The following is a 21,329-nucleotide window of genomic DNA, read 5'->3' on the forward strand; positions in this document are numbered from 1 at the left end:
ATTATTTTTTCTATTCAACCTACACCAAATTTTTGTAAGGGGAACTTTACCACTGCGACCACTACTCAGGTTTTCTTTTGTAGCAGCTGCTGTTTGCTCTACCTGTTACAAATTGCCCGAATCCACAAATTTGTCCAAAATTGTCGTCCCAACCAGGTAGTACATTATGTGGCTGAGGATCCGTTTGGGACAGGTATGCCATACCTTGCGAGGCATATTGATATGCCTTCCGAAGTATCAATTCCTTCGAAGAAACAGTACTGCACAATGACAGAGAATATGTTCTGAGCTCTAGGGCTCGTAGTTCGAGAATCGAAAAATGGCATCTTGACTTTTGCCATTTTTTCAGGTGATACTTGGCAGGACGATGTCCTCTAAATAAATCTGTGATCATACGTAAGTTTTTTCGTTTTAGATCCATTAGTTTTTTGGCTCTCGTTGTATCTGGATGTATGAATTTCTTAGCTTGTCGAGCGCCTACTACATTACACCAGTTGTTTATAATACTACGTTCACACTACGAGTTAAAACACGTTTTAACGCTATCTTGATGACATTTTTCTTGTTGCTAATTATTAAAACGCGTTTTAACTCTGTAGTGTGAACATAGTATAAGTTGGTCTCTTGCCGAAGCTGAAAGTGCTAGATTGATGGCACAGGTAGATATGCCTAGAAATACTTCTGGTCCAACAAACATGTTTGGTTAGCCACGCCTGGCTAATTCGTCGGTCACTTCGTTACCAACGATTCCTTGGTGGCCTGGCTGGTACCCAGAATATCATTACTTTATTCCAAATTGCCAGTTGTTGTAAAGATGTGATGCACTCCCAAACCAGTTTGGACTCACACTTTGACAACCTCGTTGACAACAGTGCTGCTTGGTTGTCCAAGATTTTTGCATGCGTGTAGTTTTATTTCCTACAGACCTCCAAGCATATATTGCATATTCCTCTGCCCGGAAAACTGTAGGCCACTTTCCCATTGATTATTTGTTCAATTCTTGGTCCATAGACTCCCGAGCCAGTTGAGTCACCCATTTTAGAACCATCCGTATAGAATGATATTGTACCTTGAGGTAGTATGGGACCACCTACATGTCACATATGTCGATCCACTATGACCTCATACGAAATGTCGAAGTTAGGTTTAGCCCCCATTTCATCTTCAACTGTAGCTTGAAACATGGCTCGTTTGAGTCCCCAAAATTTCCTTGAGAGTCACGCCCACAGTTCTGTACTTGTTTTATTAACAGCGTATGTCAGTTGTAGTTCCACTGAGAATTGAGGGAGAAACTTCAGTTTTTTCTATTGAAAAACGGTACAATGAACGTTTTGGTAAGGTTCATGTTGAGTCCTACTTTGGAACACCAGGTCACGGTGAAATTCAGGGCTAATTCAATCCGATCGCTTAGTAAGGATACATGAATCCCTCTCATAAATGGTCGGTGTTAAGTCAGACCGGACTAAGTGACAAAATATTGATTTCGAGAAAAACGAGTTTAAAGTTTGAATCGCAGCATCCTTTACATTATAATTGGAAATAAATTTTTGCCATAATTCTTGTTTATTGTGACATATTTGCAATCTGGCAAAAGCCGAATGTAGCTGAAGAAATTCTTTATCCAGTGCTATCATCATCATTTTTTGATGTTTTGCGACTTAGTCCGGTCTGACTTAACACCGACCAAATAGAACAATGGCATCTGCATAACCAACAATCTCGGAGCTCATTTGAGTTAGATCACTGAGAAGATTGTCCACCCCAAAACCAGAGCAGGAGTGTTAGCACAGCTCCCCGGAGATAGCCTCTATTGCCTATCATAGTTACAGTCGTGTCCCCCAATCCCGCGACTCCTGAGTATTGCAAGAATGCAGTTCTCGACGATTTTTCCACTCTTCTTTTTGCCAGGCCATTGTGAATTGATATGTAGGAAGTATTAACAAAAGCACTCTCACGTCAAGAAAAGCGCAAATTGCTATTTCATTGTAATCGAGAGTTTTCTCGATTCTACGAGTTCGTTCGAAGTTTTTCCATCACTTTTAGAAGTGTTGATGTCAAACTGGTAGGTTTATATGCCTTGGGTAATGTCAAGTCTTTTTTACCTGTTTTGGAATAAAAATTACCTTTTCTCCAGCTTATAGGTGGGTGCCCAAGAATAAGACTGGATCTCAGGATGTTTAGTAGATCCGGAAGAATTATGTTCCGATTTTTGAAGAAATATTGGAAGATTATTATCAGGGCCGGGGTATTTGAAGTGTTCGAAGGTGTTGATAACCCATTAAAGTAGAGAGGGGTGAAAATATGACATGCCAATTTCTGTAATACCTCACAAGTTCTGTTAGAACGGAGTCCATCACAATCCTGACAGATCGAATTCTCGTCTTTTGCAACAAACCCAGAAAAGTGGGTGCTCATAAGATCAACCAGTGTTTCACTATTGCCAATTGTGAGAGTACCATCGTCTTTTTTCACTTGTCCTAGGCAATTTGTGTTATCTTTTGATAAGGTTTATTGAAGGCAAACTGCCTTCGGAATTTTTTTTAGTCTTTTTCAACTCATTATTGTATTTGAAAAGACCGGTACTGTGCTCTGACCAGTTACCAGTAATCTTCGCTTTATTGAACATGCGTCTAGCTTCCTTCCCAAGTGCTGCTAGATTTTCGTTCCACTAATGAACATCGCGTAATACAGGCCTCATTACAAGAGAGCAACTGTCATTATAGGCGGTTATAATCCTCTTTTGAATGTCATTTGCCGTATTATCCAGATCTGTTGGAGATTGGATCTCACTCACCGTTCTTTTAGACTGTTCCAGGTGTGCGCGGAATACACATCAATTTGTTTTCATTATTTCCCTGTGTTCTGCACTGTGAGTTTATTGGCTTCCATGGCGAATATTATGTGCCTGTGATCCCCACAGACTAGGATCGTTAGAAACATGTCAACTCTTTATCTTTTCCGTTGTGTGAGCGCTGCATAACGTGAAGTCCGTTACTTCGATCTTAACTGCTTTCATAAATTTATTTATCTTATTTATTAACATAATTCATCTGACAAAAATAGTCTTAATGAATAACAAAAAGTCATAAAAATTGTAGACCGCGAAACATTCTGTGTGAACTTGTGCGATGGTTCACCAAATTCGAACAGATCCCCGACCTTGGAGTAAGTTCGAATACATGCGGCTTCCGGTTAGTTGAATCCAAACGTCGTACGGTGGAATCTAGGTTGTAGTAAGTCAGATAAACGTAAAGAACGTAGCGATGCACGAAAATCAAGAAGGGAAGGGATCTTCGGAGAGTCAATTTCAGCGTTGAGAAGCTTTGCTACGAGTACTACTTGCTGAAGCTTTCTGCGTTGTTCCAGTGTGTCGAGATCAATCAAACGATATCGAGCAGGATACGGTGGAAGGTCTAAAGGATTCCATCATGGAACCGGATGAGGTGACCCATACCTTCTATATGGACGATCTCAAGATCTGCGCTGACTTGACGAAACGACTGGGTGTAGTAATCAAATTAGTAAAGGATTAATGGGTCGACTCTAGTTGCTACAAGATCGACGAAGGCGAGATGATTTGGGACATGAATCGTGGTGAACGTATAAGTATTTCAGATTCCGGCAGCTCGTTGGGATTTGCCACATCGGCATCTAGCTTGAGCTTCGAGATAAGTTCTTGAGTCGAGTGAACGGTGTCTTAAAGTCTTTCCTTAACACGAGGAATAAGATCAGAGCAATCAACAAGTTTACTGTCTCCATGTTGCCCTACAGCTTCGGCGTCATCAAATGGAGCAATCGGTAATGTCAGCTAACATTAATTTGATAACTAGAAACTAATAGTTATGCATGTTAACGAACAGAAAATTATATGACGTGAGTACACATTATAAGTTAATGAATTAGAGATGCTTCTTTTATTAATTATACTTTGTTCTGTCGTGTTTCGCATCATTGCCCTGTATGCATATGATAGCGACTTTTATTTTCCATAGAGCGACGCAATATCCTTCATAGCTGGAGAAACATTAGTAAGCTGACCAACTGTGGGCTAGGAAAAATCCGTACACATTTTATCTCAAAATTTAGAACACTAAATTTAGACTGTTTAGTATTTCTCTTGTTTACTATATTTTACTACAGGTAATGGGATTTTTAACAATGGTTTTAGGGGTTGGCACAGCGTATTTCGATTGGTTCAATTCCAAACCCCGCACACAGGGTTAGAGTTTTTTCAAAAGAGATTTTTCTACCACGACAAAAAGAAGCAAATTACCCTAATTTCAAAACCTCTATAACCGAAATATTTTCTGAATTCAATGAAATTGATTGAGCACAGAAATTATATGTCAGAATTTCTGTGTTAGTGTCCTGATCAGTTTCCTCCATGTACATTTGTTATTTAAGGGGTCTTCCACTCGCGAAGCTTTGGTAACTGCCAAGCGTGGTTTGTAGATTTATACTGTCGTGTTTTGTATTGTTGGTCCAGGTAGGAAGAACGCAAACTTACCGCGTAACCACTATTGAAATATCTAGGAATAATTAGTTTTTTCATGTGTTCTTTGTAATGATTCCACTTTTCTGTACAGCGACATTTTTAAAGACCGTATCACAAATTCGAGGTGTCATATCGTGCAGTCGAATCTCGATTTTGCCATTATCCATAAACACTAGGATATTGAATTTGATTCTAACGCGTCACGATCAGCGACTTGTAGATTGTTCTGCAACATGATTTTATTTGCCTGGCGCAATCTATCGAAAATTATCATTATTGGATGTCTGATATGATAGCATTTGATAGAGGTGACTTTCGCAAGGCTAAGCTACGAAACATGTATGTAAATATTCCAAAAACTCGGACTAATATGAAATCACTCGAAGTCACGTTCTTTGACCAGAGTTGCTCTTTTGTTTTTCATATTCACACATTTCGTCACTAAACGATCACTTTAGCAAGAATTAAAGTATTACAGCGATTATTGTTCAAATTGGCACTTCCCAACAGATTCTACAATACAGTAATTCCTCCAAAATTCATCCAAAAATCTTTAAAATCGCAAAAGGCCGATGGAACATTAAACTTTTTACCAGCACAGGCTCTGAGCACTTTGCACGCAAAGCAAAGCATTTTGATTTACGCAATATTTTAAAAGGGCCTAAGAGTTTTTACAGGGTTTACAAAAAAATGGCTTGAGATCTGTATTTTGTGCAGCAAAACACTCCGAGAAAAAAATGCAGGGAATAATCTCTTCTTCGCAAAATAAAACAATCGCTGAATAAAAAGTTTATAATTTTGTCAACGAAAATCTAAAGAGAATGGAAACATTTGTTGTGGTTGCATCGCGGAGAAGCCAAGGGGGGGGGGGGGGGGGGGGGTTTGGGGGTTAAACTTATCTCTTAGCCAAAATCCCATAGTTGTCAAATTACTTCAATGTAAAATAAAATAACTGACTGAATTATTATGAGCTCATTTTTGGAAAGATACTTCAAAATATGGATTAGAGGCAATTTTTCGAATGGGAATCTAAATTTGAATAGGTTGATTGCATATAAAACATAAGCTTGTTTACTGAAAACTTACATACATTTCAACATTTGCTGAAAATGTATTTTTTTAGATTGTGTAGAGTTTAGACAATTCAATATGGTTAACGACAAGAATAACATTTCAGAAACTAGTTGAAAGCTTATGTAATTTTGTCTCTAGCAGGTCAGGATCGGTTTTATGAGCATTGGATTTTTGTTGTATTATCAACTATATGAATAGCCTCTTAGCAGGATGCAATGAATGGCGTACTAAAATTTTGTGTGCTACGTACTAGTACTGCAAGTTGTGAGGTTGACTAATAAAGAAAAGTAAAATTAATGCTCGATAAATTTTTAACGGTCACGATCACATTCATTCGAAACTGCCAAATTTCGATGTTAAGTAACATTGAAGAATTTCAAAACGTAAAACTGTTCATCTGCTGATAGAATAATTTTGACGGTTAATCCTCCTAGAAGTAATTATAGACAAGAATTACTCTTCAACCAAATTTGGGTCGAGACTTAATGTCTCCAGCAAAGTTTTCGAAAGTGCTATTTCAAACAACTTTGTCAAAGACATAAATATCCCACATATTCAGAGTATCGAAATATAGTAGTAGAAAACCTTTACAACAAGCTATTCTGAAATTACTGTATTTGATAAATCTCTTCTGCGGTAATTAAATAATTAATTCACATTGCGTTCAAGGTGCCTTTGAAGCTTACAAAAAAATAAGGGAACTGGATTTAAAACAAATAATTCCCAGATATTAAAAGGACTCAAAAACACAAAGAGTGATTCCATTTTCAGGAGCTAGCATCAATTCGGCGCTAACTTAGTCCGCCCACCAAGTTAGTGTCGGATTCTGATGAGATGAAGTCGAAACGCAAGTTTCAGTTCCATCCATCTATAATTTAGTTACAGGTTTTGTGTTCTCAACTCGCAATGATTGTTTCAAACAACAATAGCGCAGAAAAAAAATAGTTTTCACCTAAATTTTTCTTCACTAAGAAGAAATATAGCAGGCCCAGTCTATTTAAATCCCTATATGTTGAATTCATGTAGCCTTCATATTTTCAACAAAATTGTTTGAAATGACATTATCAAAAACTTTGCTGAAGGCACCATGTCTCTTAATATTTTTGAAAAATTAATTCACCATAATTACCTCTATGAGAGTTAATCACTAAAATTTCTATATCAAAGCAGGCGCTGTTTTATGTTGATAACTTCCCGAAGTTAAACTAATAATTCAATTTTTTGGTCTTTTGGCTTAAGTGCCAATACCTTATTTAGGACTGGTGGTATCCAACGGAGAAAAACGATCGGAAATGGTGAGTGAAGCTAAGCAATCATGTGAAAAAAAAATTCCCCCAGAGGCGATACTCGAACTCGCAACCTTTGAGACTCCGGCCCAATGCACCAACCCTTATGCTATCCCTGGGTATGGTGACATCCCAGAAAGAACATATGATTATCCCATTGGCGACGGTGGTCGTACCCTGCCTGCAAAGCGAGGAATCACACACAACGGCAGCTTATCACCCCAACACATTTGATCTATTTAATTTCCCCGCTAGATACCAAGGCCCGGGTTTTTATAATCGTCTGATGTCTAATTTTTAGTTCATTACCCATCATGGTTAGCTTCACTCACCATTCCCGAAGTTGTCAAACCTTCAAAGTCAAGGATTATTATATTAGGTGATCTTGAACGTTGAAAATTTTTTAGATTATTTATCCCACTTTAAAAGATCGCAATTTTTGACTTGATTGACATATTATACAAGAAAATAATCTATAGAGGTTTGAAAACTGTTCCATGTTGATTCTTCTTGTTTGTAGACTGGAATGACATCTGTTAGACTACTTATGTTTTTGAGTTTTCAATAATTTATCAAACTCATATTAAATTTTAGCATTTTTTCAAAAAGTTTGCGATTTTCTTCAAAACCCCCTCCAAACCAAATTTCTGGCTACGCCACTGATTGGTAAAGATGTTTTTCTTGTAACTGCTTTAAACATGTTTCTAAATTTCATACTAACTGGCAGACAAAAACATAATTTTATTACGGAATGCGATTCTTATAGACATTTTAAATTTTGTTTTCTTTCTTTCTTTTTCGAGAGTTGTCCTTCTGGAACTGTAGAGCTGAGTTCACGGAAGGGCTCCCCATCAGAATCACTCATAACTGCTTAAGTTAAATTGCAGCAGGCCATGATTCTGATTGTGATATCAAGTGTACGGTTCAGTTGTGCGGGCGTATGGGCTTTACGATCGCGTGGGAAGGAGCGTTTATTGGTGTGTACTTGAGACCGCGTTAATGGGATTCGAAGTGCTGTAGGGGTCACTAAATTATTGGGGGCGTTTTTGTGTTAGCGAAATCTTGGGCGTAGTTGTGCGTGGATGATCGCGATTGTATGTTCGTCTTTGTGTACCATAGCGAAGGGCTCGGGCGTTTGTATATTATTGTGTTCGATTGAGTGGGCGTTTGTATGTCGCGTGTGTTGGCGTGTCACTTCGCATGCATAAATTCGATTTTAAAACCGGCTATCCATTTCATATTCGCGTGTGTTCTTGGATGATCGCACGGATCGTGAATCTAATACTTAATTTTCAGTGTATGGTTCAGATGCTAGAAGAGAGTAAGATCTCTATCACTATCAACTCTAACACTAGAGCTCCCGGCCATGTCTCCATTGAACGTATTGTCTAGTGGATATGAGCGTCATTTTTTTCTGATTGGTCCAGCTGAGGGCATGGGACCTAGGCTGCTAGAGCCAAGAGGAAAACGTAATTAATTCACGATCGCAAGAACACGAGCGTGTGAAGGCTCATTCTTGAGACCGCGTTCACGTTCACCGGAGTGCAGGCATGCACAAGAACGGTGCTGCATCGTGTACTATTCCTGTGCACTGGCTCATAATGTATCAGAGCTAAGTTCATTGAGCTAGCAAGTAGCACGAGCACCGCTGCTCCGAGCTATAGCAAAGTAGAAAAAAATACAACGCGTTAATGTGAGTAACAATGCGTGCATCCTTTTTTTGTAGAAACTTGTCGCACATTTACCAGCGTATATTTTTCGCTTTGTCCTATTCTTTCGTTTAATGGCTTACTCTACTGCACCGTTCTAGCTCATCGGGTAGGCTTACCGTGCTAATTCATTGAGCAAAATCGTGCCAGCTTACCGAGCTAGCTCATCGTCCTAACCCGTTGTGCTAGCTTTTCGAATCCTACAGCTCGAGCACGACGGATACCTAGCACGAGCGTTGTCAGTGCTTTTTGCATTTGGTTCGTTCAAAGCGGCCTCTCAGCTCGTTTTAGGCTCTCAAGCTGTTCAAGCTGTTCATGCATCCCTACCGGAGTGTTATCCTGTTAGCAAAATCGTAAGCGTAGGTATGCGTGGATGAACGCGAAAGGCTCAAGCGTTTGTATGTCAACGTGTTTGTCGCGTGTGCTAGCGTGTATGAAACTTCGCGTGTATAAATTTGATTTTATAACCGTGTGGTTATTCGTATATTTGCGTGTATTCTTGAGTTATCGCGTGCAGACCATGAAGCTGATACTTAATTTGCAATGTATAGTTCAGATACTAGAAGAGAGTAAGTTCTCTCATATCACTAGAGTTTCCGGTTACGACCAAAGAGGCTTCCATGTAAAATAAAACCAGCCCAATAACTGAAATAGAAGTAAAAAATCTCTTCTCGACAACTTACAGCAGTAAATATTAACGGTTTTTGATACAAACGAGCCTGATATATAACACAATTTCTATTATGCCATAATTTTATAAACGCACAATATTATAGTAAAAAAACTGCACAAGAAGAATTTGATTACCGAATATAAAAATAAGTGTCCACGCATTTTGCACTTATGCTTATCGTGTGCCTTGTGTGTAGCAAGCTGCCCGATCAGCTCATCTGGCTGAAAATCAAACGTAAAATTAAATACTCTATTGTACTTAACAGCCTCGTTTCTGTATCTAATGTTCTTCGAGTACGTTGAAATTTTTGGTTCAACCTTTCAAATCAAATTAAAGGAAAAACCTATTTGTTACGCAACATGCGAACGCGCCTCCGTTATCAATTTACCCTCAACGAGGTCAGCCGCCCCAGCTGCAAGCGGGACAGCGGGTAACTGACAAGTCAGTGGTAAACAAACAAAAAAAAAAGGATAGCGACGACGAAGAAAGATATCGAGATTAAAAAAGTGGTTTGAGATAGTCATTAAAGCGAAATTAAATTGAAACTCTAATAGCTAGAAGTACGGTTTAGGATTGTTTTAAGGTTGCTTATATATAGTAGTACGGAGTGGATTAACAGCTAAAAGTACGGTGCTGAATTCTTATAATTAATAGTACGGTTGAGTTTATTAAAGGCTAGAGGTAAAATGTGCTATAAAGATAAAAAAGCAATGAATTTAACCTAAAATTTATCACAGGACTGTTACAGCTAGTTCGTGCTATTGAAGCATCGCAGGTAACCGAGCTCATGATAAGGTAAAGCAAATATTTATAAAACTTAAACCTAAATAACAATAAAATATGTAGGGTTAGACGACCGTACGAGACCATTTCCCGGAAGTGACGGAAATAAGTGAAAATACTAAACGTAAGTAAAATGAAGCAATCGATGAAGTTGTATATAGATATATCGTGTCTAATCGGCAGGGAAAATTTAACGGACTCTAAATAAATTGAATTATCGTTTTTGCGTTGAGTTTGTTCAAATTTACGGAATTTGATTTACGTATTGTTGCCATTCGGGAACAAATTAAATTTTCCGTTTAATTTGTTCCTGGATGAACCTAACAAAAAGTGGTTGGGTGTGATGGCTTCATGTTCGACATCCTCGATGGGTACGTAAGTTAAGGGTCGCGAATTTAGGATATTCTCCACCTCCATGAGGCTGTTCCTGAGAACTTCGTCGGTTGGCAATCTTGGAAGCTTCATATTATTCAGTACTTTCTTAACAGACTGCACCAATCTTTCCCAACTTCCACCCATGTGTGGGCTACTCGGTGGCAAGAACGTCCACTTGGTATCTGGGGTTTCGAGCTCTTGCATGAGCTTCTCCTGATCTAGAGAGCGAATTGCTTCGGTCAGTTCACGATTTGCTCCAACGAAATTAGTTCCACGATCACTGAATAGTTCTAAAGGCGTTCCACGCCTGGCCATGAAGTTCCGCAACGCCATGATACAGGAACTGCTATTAAGCGTGTGGGCGATCTCTATATGGACGGCACGGACTACTAGGCACGTGATGAGTACACCCCATCTCTTCTCAACGCGTTTACCAACGACTACCTGCATCGGGCCAAAGTAGTCGACACCAGCATATGAAAATGGTCGAGAATATGCTGCAAGCCTTGCCAGCGGAAGGTCAGCCATAACGGGCGGTCGCGGACGAGCCCTAGCATTCATACAGGTCTGACATTCTTGCCGTACCTTGTAGCAGACTCTTCGCAACTTCGGGATTCGGTACTTCTGGCGCAATTCGTTAACTGCTGTTTCATGGTTCAGGTGATGGTAGCGCTCATGAAAGAAACGTACGATAAGTGTGGTAATCGGGTGTTTATTCGGTAGCAGTATAGGATGAGCGGAGCCTGGCTGTATGAATTGGCAACCAGCCGCCCTTCCAAGCATGCGAAGTACCCCATTATCGTCTTGAACGGGAGCAGAAGCAATGGCAACAGAAGCAACAAAAACACCTGGAGCAGGCTGAAGAACATCAGAGACGGCTTGAGCAGCAGCAAAAGCAGAATCAGTTTAATCAGTCGCAGAAGGGAAAGTTGCAGTTGCAACAAGGTTCGCTGTCGGGAGTTGTTACAACACGATCTAAGGCATTCCATAGTGATTTTCAGGGCGCAATTCCGAAGCAGCCAAGGCAGAAAGATGAAGTCTCGGAAAACATAGCGGATCGGCAATATAGCATAGAACGATCAGCGAACTCTAATGCTAACTGCACCACGTCAACCAGAACAAGTAGCAAAGCGACCTCGAATGTGTCAAAACGGTCAGCAAAACTCCGCGACCTACAATTGAAAGCTCTAGAAGCACGACAAGCGCTGGAGAAAAAGCAGCTAGAGGAGCGTTTAGCTCTAGATCTAGAAATGCTGGAGATGAGCGACTCGGAATCGGCAACAAACGAGACCTGCGCCAAGATCGAAGATTGGCTAAACAACACGGAGAATATAGGAAAAGAAGTGTTTAAACCTTTTGATGAAACGCCCCTTCCGGTATACGATGAGCTTCTACGAAAATCAGTAGTAGTGTCGACTCGGGAAAGTCTTCCCAGTAACTATGTCCCAGTAGTGGTCTCTGGTCTGCAGACGTCTTTTGGTAATTCTGTTCCGCCTGAGTTTCATAACAATTATGCCTCCGGTGTTGGTGATATCGATCGTCCTTTACCAGGTGTGACTGTAACGAGAACTGTGCCTGGTTATCAACCATTGTTTACCAGCCACCCAGCAGCACTACCGCCGAGTCTACCACCTTTTCAAACGTACTCAGCTGTATCTCAGCAATCAATTATGACGGCCACACATCCAACAACGTGCTATTCGCGTCCTACAGCCAGCTATCCGCATCCGGTAGTTCCCAGTTTCCAATACCCTGTTCCAACCTATCAAGGTACCGTGCTGCCACCGGTGGTAACATCTACACCACGTCAGAACGTGACATTTAATCATCAGCAATTAAACGGTGACGACGTGCCTCTGAATAATGGTCATCTAGCGGCGAGACAGACAGTGAAAGATTTACCAAAGTTCGGAGGAGATCCTGAAGACTGGCCACGGTTCATCGCAGCCTACGAGAGAACGTGCAGGATGTGTGGTTTTCGAAATGACGAACTGCTTGATCGACTGGAGAGGAGTCTATACGACAAAGCCCTGAACGCGGTTAAAAGTCTGCTTTTACATCCGGACAACGTTCCGGTGATCATAAGCCGATTGAAAACCCTTTTTGGAAATCCGGAGTCCATAGTGGAAACGATGGTGCATAGAGTCAGGATGATGCCACCACCAAAGGCTGACAAAATGGAAACGATTGTCGATTTTGGTGTTGCCGTGCAAAACTTGTGCGCTACAATACAGGTGTGCCGAATGGATGAGCGGTTCTACAACGTTGCTTTGCTGCAAGAGCTTGTGGACAGCTTACCGTCAACCTTGAAAATGAATTGGGCATTCTATCGGAAACAGAGTGGAGCATGTACATTGCTGGATTTTAACGAATGGCTCGGACAAATGGTGGAGGCTTTAAGTCAAGTGATCAGACCGCACGTGTGGACTAAATCGAACAAACTCGAGAAGAGAGGCCGAAACGAAGAAGCGCATATCCACCTGCACTCTGCAACCCCGCCTAGAGAAGAAAACCGCACAGCGTGTTTGGCATGCTCGAAAGAGTGCGAAGATCTCAACAAATGTAGTAGTTTTCTCAACATGACGCCAAGTGCACGATGGACGCTGATCAATCAAAAGAAGATTTGTCGAAAATGTTTGACCAAGCACTTTAAAACTTGTGACAGGAAAATCCCTTGTGATCAAAATGGATGTAGCTACCTTCATCACCCGTTGTTGCACGACGACAGCAAACACGCGAGACAGCTGCCAAACAGTTCATTGCAAAACACCTCTTGTAACACTCATCACTGTTCGCTTGGAAGAGTACTGTTGAAGTACATTAGAATCACGGTACATGGAAAGGAGAAGTCCATTACCACCTACGCCTTCCTTGACTCAGGATCGACCTCCACTCTGATGGAACATAGTCTGTGGGAGGAGTTGAATCTTAACGGCGAGAAAACTCTGTTGTGTATGTCTTGGACTGGTGGTCAAGGCAGATACGAAGAAGAATCGGTTAAATTTGCAGTTGACATCGCGGGTTCCCAAACTCCCACTCAACGCTTTCATCTGTCGAAGGTACACACAGTACGAAGCTTAGATCTTCCTTCTCAATCGATAGCGATTTCGGATCTGGTGAAATATTACGGACATCTCTCCGGTCTTCCTATCGCATCTTATGCTGAAGTTAAACCGCGAATCCTGTTGGGTGTAGACAACACTAGGTTGGAGTATCCACTCGACTCAAGAGAAGGGAGTGAAAATCAGCCTACCGCCGTATTGACTCGACTAGGTTGGCTAGTTTACGGTCCGTGCTCAGTAGTAAAACCATCAACGTCCAGCAGCGATAGTACGTACAGCTATCACATCTGCCAGTCCGATGCGTTGAACTCTACTGTTAAGAACTATTTCTCCCTGGATAGCCTCGGAGTTCAGCTTACTGGGAAGTCGCTGATGTCAAAAGATGATGAACGGGCGATGACGTTACTGCAGTCGAACACGAAGCAACTAGGAAGAAAATTCGAGACCGGTTTACTGTGGCGGTATGATGACATCCAGCTGCCGGACAGTAAACCTATGGCTTTGAAGCGTCATGAGTGTTTGGCCAAGCGCTTGGTACGGGAACCAGAATTGGCAAGAGTTCTCCAGGAGAAGATAGCGGACTACAAAGCGAAAGGATATATTCGAAAACTTTCGAAGCAAGAAGAAGCAATGCATAAGGGACGCTCGTGGTACCTGCCGATCTTTCCAGTTGTAAATCTCAATAAACCAGGAAAGCTTCGCATGGTTTGGGACGCAGCAGCCAAGGTAGGCCGCGTTTCACTAAATTCGTTTCTGTTGAAAGGACCTGATCAAGTTACGCCTCTTCCAAACGTTCTACAGCGGTTTCGTGAGTATCGTATAGCGGTCTCAGGGGATATTCGCGAGATGTTCCATCAAGTGCAGATCAACAACGAAGATCAGCATTGCCAAAGGTTTCTGTGGAATGATGGAATCCTCAGCGATACCCCAACGGTTTATATCATGCAGGTGATGACGTTCGGTGCGAGTTGTTCTCCCAGCAGCGCACAGTACGTCAAGAATCTAAACGCAGGTCGATTTAAGAACCAGTTTCCAGAAGCAGTGGAGGCGATCTGTAACGGAACTTACGTCGACGATATGCTTTATAGCGTCGAATCGGAAGAAGAGGCGGTGAAACTGGCGCAGGATGTACGGTTCATACACGCTGAAGGAGGGTTTGAAATCCGGGGATGGTTGTCGAATTCGAAAAAAGTTATTGATGTCATGGGTGATCACAGTTCTTCTCAAAAAGATTTGAACAAGCCTGGGGAGCTAGCAACCGAGAAAGTTCTGGGCATGTGGTGGGATACTGTCAGTGATACGTTCACATTCAAAATTCCGCAACGATGCAAGCACGAGCTGTTATCTGGACAGGAAGCCCCAAACAAACGGGAGGTGCTGCGAATCCTCATGTCAGTCTACGATCCGATTGGGCTTCTCGCAAACGTGCTGATGTTCTTGAAAGTCCTACTTCAAGATATTTGGCGTTCTAATGTTGGCTGGGACGAACCAATAGCAGATCAGCAACTCGAGAAGTGGAGAACATGGCTCAGTGTGTTACACAACGTCGAAACAGTTTCCGTTCCTCGGTGTTATCGAACGATGACAACGTCGTCAGCCAAATCCAATGAAATCCAACTGCATGTATTCGTCGATGCAAGCGAAAACGGATACGCAGCAGTCGCCTACTTTCGGTACGAAGAGGGCAACACGATAGAGTGTGCCTTCGTCACTGCCAAAGCTCGTGTAGCGCCACTAAAGTACGTTTCGATTCCCCGACTGGAGCTTCAAGCAGCAGTGATTGGAACACGCCTGGCGAAGGCGATAGGAGAAACGCATCGAATAGCAGTACAAAAACGGTTTTTTTGGACTGATTCGAGAGATATTCTTTGTTGGCTGCGTTCGGATCACAGGAAATACAGCAAGTACGTCGGCGCCAGAGTTGGCGAAATTTTGGAAAACAGTGAACTTTCGGAATGGTTCTGGGTTCCGACAAAAATGAATGTCGCAGATGAAGGCACGAAGTGGCAAAGAATTCCTGATATTTCGCCATCAAGCCGATGGTTTAACGGGCCTTTCTTCATGTGGCAGCAGCGAAGTTCGTGGCCACCTCAGCCGATGAATCACGGAACTACCACAACAGAAATCAACCATTCGGTAAACCTTCATGCTGTTCGAGTTCCAGTCATTAACTTTGCTAAATATTCGAGCTGGCGAAAGCTTGTCCGAGTTGTTGCTTATATGCGCCGGTTTTACAGCAATATTCGGGCTAGAATACATCAGAGTACACCCACGATCGGAATCCTCAAACACAGGGAGTTATCTGAAGCCGAAAACTTGATCTATATACAAGCACAGCTAGATGAGTTTAGTAAAGAAATGTCCTTGCTATTGCGTTCCAAGGATGTGGACGGAAGAAAGGTAGCTCGTATTCCCAAGCACAGTTCGATCTACACATGCTCACCGTTCCTAGACGATAATGGGGTACTTCGCATGCTTGGAAGGGCGGCTGGTTGCCAATTCATACAGCCAGGCTCCGCTCATCCTATACTGCTACCGAATAAACACCCGATTACCACACTTATCGTACGTTTCTTTCATGAGCGCTACCATCACCTGAACCATGAAACAGCAGTTAACGAATTGCGCCAGAAGTACCGAATCCCGAAGTTGCGAAGAGTCTGCTACAAGGTACGGCAAGAATGTCAGACCTGTATGAATGCTAGGGCTCGTCCGCGACCGCCCGTTATGGCTGACCTTCCGCTGGCAAGGCTTGCAGCATATTCTCGACCATTTTCATATGCTGGTGTCGACTACTTTGGCCCGATGCAGGTAGTCGTTGGTAAACGCGTTGAGAAGAGATGGGGTGTACTCATCACGTGCCTAGTAGTCCGTGCCGTCCATATAGAGATCGCCCACACGCTTAATAGCAGTTCCTGTATCATGGCGTTGCGGAACTTCATGGCCAGGCGTGGAACGCCTTTAGAACTATTCAGTGATCGTGGAACAAATTTCGTTGGAGCAAATCGTGAACTGACCGAAGCAATTCGCTCTCTAGATCAGGAGAAGCTCATACAAGAGCTCGCAACACAGGAAACCGGAGCCTGTGTACTGGGGGGGAGTGTTACGCAACATGCGAACGCGCCTCCGTTATCAATTTACCCTCAACGAGGTCAGCCGCCCCAGCTGCAAGCGGGACAGCGGGTAACTGACAAGTCAGTGGTAAACAAACAAAAAAAAAGGATAGCGACGACGAAGAAAGATATCGAGATTAAAAAAGTGGTTTGAGATAGTCATTAAAGCGAAATTAAATTGAAACTCTAATAGCTAGAAGTACGGTTTAGGATTGTTTTAAGGTTGCTTATATATAGTAGTACGGAGTGGATTAACAGCTAAAAGTACGGTGCTGAATTCTTATAATTAATAGTACGGTTGAGTTTATTAAAGGCTAGAGGTAAAATGTGCTATAAAGATAAAAAAGCAATGAATTTAACCTAAAATTTATCACAGGACTGTTACAGCTAGTTCGTGCTATTGAAGCATCGCAGGTAACCGAGCTCATGATAAGGTAAAGCAAATATTTATAAAACTTAAACCTAAATAACAATAAAATATGTAGGGTTAGACGACCGTACGAGACCATTTCCCGGAAGTGACGGAAATAAGTGAAAATACTAAACGTAAGTAAAATGAAGCAATCGATGAAGTTGTATATAGATATATCGTGTCTAATCGGCAGGGAAAATTTAACGGACTCTAAATAAATTGAATTATCGTTTTTGCGTTGAGTTTGTTCAAATTTACGGAATTTGATTTACGTATTGTTGCCATTCGGGAACACTATTAATCTATATATGTAAACGGAAAATTTGAAAGAATTCCTACTGCAGATTTTAATCATATTATGTTTCAGAACTACAGAAAACAGTCGAACTGCAGCGGTAATAATTTGGTTCCGAAAAAGATTAAAAATAGAAAATGTATAATACGGATACCTTCATAGGAGGCAAATTGAGTTGAATCAAATGTCTACATCGAGCACTATACTTTTCAAAACGAAAATTAATCGAGTAAATTGCGACTTAGTTAGAACGACTTGGCGGCTGCTAGACACTGAATTTCAAAATACCAACCAACTTGAGAAAACGGCTTAAACAAATAATCGAGGCGGATAGTTCAATTTTTTCTTTAATATTAAAAAAATTCAATTTTTTCTTTAATATTAGAAAAAATCTTAAAGTTTACTTAGTCCCAAAGTTTATAAGAAAATTTGCAAAAATCGATTTTTAGCACGCTTGTCCACTGGTTTCCTTGTGCTTTTAATTACATTTTTGGAACCTGGGAAACTAGTTTACAACATTATTTAGTCTGTTTTCATTTGTGGAAGATTTTTTGCTGTCCCGGGAGTACTTCCACTTCTACCGAGGTTGAAAATTCCGTGCAAATTCCGGATAAATCCGTACAAGTACTTTTTCCGGACACACGACAAAAAATCCGTACTGTCCTCCCAAATTCCGTACGGTTGGTCAGCTTAGGCATAATCATAGCATAAACAATGGAGATTAACCGGCCGTCACGATCGTGCGATGGTGCAAAAACAGACTTTCTCTTTGGATCTACGTTTGTGAAAAAAGTGCTTCAGAATAAAATTATATCTTTTCTATAAACGTTGCTGAATATAAAATAAAACTTTCTTTGAATACACTATATACTACCTCTGACAAAAAAAAGGACGAAAAACAAAAATCAACGCGAAAATTTACGATAACGCTAACGTTGAATTCAACGAAGTGCGTTGACGATGACGATGAAATCAACGCCAAATTCAACGCCGATAATGGCGCTGAATTCATCGTTATCGGCGGTAAAGTTGAATTCAACGTTAACAACCCTGTTCCCATACTGCTAGTATCAACCATGTGCGTATGCATTCATTCAACACCAAGTGGTTAGTAAGTAAAAGGCAAATGAATCATCACATTTTCTTTCGTTCATGCCCAAATAAGCCTTCCTGGCTCTAGTCTTCCGTTCGAAGTGTATAATCGATTCGTTCTAGAATACTTATCAGGCTTTCAATGATCATAACTTTCGATTCTATTAGTCATCAATTTGCCAAAAATAGCTAACAAAATCGATACAGTAAAACTTATTTGTCTATTATTGGTCGCAATGTGCTACCGGCTTAAGCAAAGTTATTTGATGTTTTGACAAACGTATCTATAACCTGTTTCACAAATAGAAAAATAATCGCTTATATAAACTCTGATAAAAATATTCGACAAACTTCAAATATTTGAAGTTTCGCGAATTTATCAACCGAAAGATGTCAGATATTCAATTATTCAACAACCAAGCTTTAGCACCCCTAGCAAACCTGTTGCACGAGCTCGTGAATGAACAGCATCTCCGCGCTCGGCGACGGCCGCCTGCCGAAACCATATGATCAACCACTACCACCACCTTTCCATCATATGGCGCGGCCATTCACTCGCTGACGATAAACAAATTTTCACGACTGGTGGCAGTCTGTCGGCGGTTTTTCTTTTTCTCACGTTTCACAACAGACAGCGGCCGTCACCGCCGGCCACAAAGGACCGCACAAAACTGCAGCGAATATTTACTTCTTTTCTGCCTGTGGTAGTTTCTGCTTGTTCTTGTTGTTCGTGAAACACGCGCGCATGGTGGTTAAATTTAAATCCGCCGCGCATTTCACGCACACCAGATATTTTGCGATTTTCGTGCAACTTTGTGCCGCTCGTTTTAGCTGTTGGACCGCGAATTCATCGCCGATCACGGAAAAACTCACGAACCGCATTCAGCTCAGTTTGTCCGAGGCAGTGGCTCTGTGCGCGTGGCAATCGTGGAAAACTTACCGCAACGTGAAGTGAAAATCTGCAATCAGAGAAAGAAAAGAAGAAGAGTGATTTTTTTTTCAATTGTACCAAATAACTGAAATTTATTGGATGGTGAATTATTTGCAAGTGTATTTTATGGTGTGTGATAATAGTAATTTAAGTGTGAAAGACGAAAAGAGTTAGAAACGCTTATATTTTCGCAAGAAGAAGAAAATTATGACATGCCAGTGAAAAATAGGTCGTCGTCGAAAAAGAAAAAAAATGTCACCTGAACATTAAGAAAGACAAAATAAGTCCATTTCCAATTTTTAAACCAGATTAATAAGGCAAACAGTGACTTGTGGCCTTCGACCTAGATGATTTTTGTGACCCCAGAAGCAAGAGAAAAAGTGATGTCGAACGGAATTTCAGAAGGCTAATTTTCCACCATCTTTTCGATATTTGAAAATTTTCTCGCTAGTCGCATACACATACACACTCATCGTACGCACCGACCGACTGGATCGCAGAACCGACGAAAGGAAAAGCTCTCGACTTAAAATGACGTCATCGCATGCAAATCCGAAAATCCGTGATGGCTGCCACCATCATCAGCTATTTGGGAATAGAGGGTTTAGTGAGCAAAGTCTGTGCATTGTTTGTTGCCGTTATAAAAAGTGAACGCCATTAATTCGTTGGTCGGATGTCGTTGGATTTATTCATCGCTAGTAGATTCGAGAAAGTGTTAAGCATTGGCAAATGGTTAAAATTTAATCGTTTTGTTGATTATTATTTAACCGAAGTATCATTTCCCCCGCTATCTCAACAACTTATTGGATTATTAGAATTTATTCCATGGTGGACTGTATCGATTTAGAAACATCAATAGGTGTACTTTGGGCATGTGTTGGTAGTAAGCGTAAAACAAATCTGCATTTAACCTTATACACTGAATTCGCCTTTTACATTTCCTAAAACTTGGTTGACGAAGGACACCTTACCCTAACGTCAACAGAATTTCAATACACTCGATCCCAGTGCGGTACTGTAATGCGACTTGGAAAAGCGCGATCATTTGTCAGACGCGATTATGTGGGTTTTTGTCCAAAACGTGCATTGCGGGTGTTCGCGAACTTGGATCTTCACGATCAGCCACTACACTGAATGAATATCTGTCGTCATCGGAGTGGTACGTGGGTAGAAGCGCGACTAGAACATCGTGTTAGTAAATGAGAATATCGATGGGACAGATGTATTGTAGGGTTGCAGCAAAAATAGACATTTGGTTTCATTTCGAGGCGTTAAACTACGATTGCTAGTGTTTTGGCGTTCCCGAACCACCCAGTAACGTAAATAACTAACGCAATAGCTTTTGCTTCGAAGCGTGCGAGAGTAAAGTGCGTAGTTTAATATTTGTTATGCACAATAAAGAAAGTTCAAATACTGAAGAATCAAAATATGTTTCATTGTTTTAGTTGAATACAGGGGCGGATCCACAAAAAAATTCGGGAGGGGTTCGAAATTTTGATTTTGGAAGGAATATTGTACAATATGTTCTGCGTCAAAGCCTCATTTAATGAAAATCAGATTTAGTAGTCAAATTTAATTTTAAAATTATTTTGAGTTTGTAAATAATATAAAATTGAAACTAATTTTAAATTTCTCAACAAGTTGAAAATTTTCGGGGTGGGGGGATTTGGACCCCCAGGACCCTCCCACTGGATCCGCCACTGGCTGAATACATTTATTTACGGTTGCTAGAAATTGTATTTTAAAACTATGTAACCCTCACTCACCTGCAAAATGCTAGATAATCAATGGGATCTGAATATTAAAACTGATTTATTGTCTCTAGGGGAAATGTGTTGAAGATGGAAACCTTGAAGGCAGCCCTAAGTTTGCGCCGCTAAAACAACAAAAATGATCTATAAAAAATTGAAAATCGATCCATAAAAAAGTTGTCCATGTTCCATAAAACAAAACTGAAAATCCATAAAACAGTGCGAATGATCCATAAAAAGGGTGATTTGATCCATAGATTATGTAAAATTGAACCATA

General features: G+C 41.0%; 2 protein-coding genes across 7 annotated transcripts in view; one reads left to right on the forward strand and one right to left on the reverse strand.

Moving 5' to 3' along the window:
* The window catches only part of LOC131683993 (trichoplein keratin filament-binding protein), a 122,854-nt gene that overhangs the window by 55,183 nt on the left and 46,342 nt on the right, over positions 1 to 21,329 (reverse strand). For 2 of the 3 annotated variants that reach the window (XR_009304599.1, XM_058966442.1), the window contains exon 2: positions 19,310 to 19,328. Coding sequence is in view for 1 of the 3 variants with exons in the window: in XM_058966441.1 (XP_058822424.1) it covers positions 18,811 to 18,840 (30 nt within the window). In the remaining 2 variants the exon portion in view is untranslated. Of the gene's footprint in view, positions 1 to 18,810; positions 18,974 to 19,309; positions 19,329 to 21,329 lie in introns of those variants that run through there. The other variant, XM_058966441.1, reaches the window with a different exon arrangement.
* Positions 19,274 to 21,329, forward strand: part of LOC131683992 (titin) — a 48,255-nt gene continuing 46,199 nt past the window's right edge. For 3 of the 4 annotated variants that reach the window (XM_058966435.1, XM_058966438.1, XM_058966437.1), the window contains exon 1: positions 19,274 to 19,429. The gene's annotated coding sequence lies outside the window, so the exon portion shown is untranslated. The remainder of the gene's footprint in view (positions 19,430 to 21,329) is intronic. The other variant, XM_058966436.1, reaches the window with a different exon arrangement.

This window comes from Topomyia yanbarensis, chromosome 2, assembly GCF_030247195.1.
Source record: "Topomyia yanbarensis strain Yona2022 chromosome 2, ASM3024719v1, whole genome shotgun sequence".
NCBI lineage: Eukaryota > Metazoa > Arthropoda > Insecta > Diptera > Culicidae > Topomyia > Topomyia yanbarensis.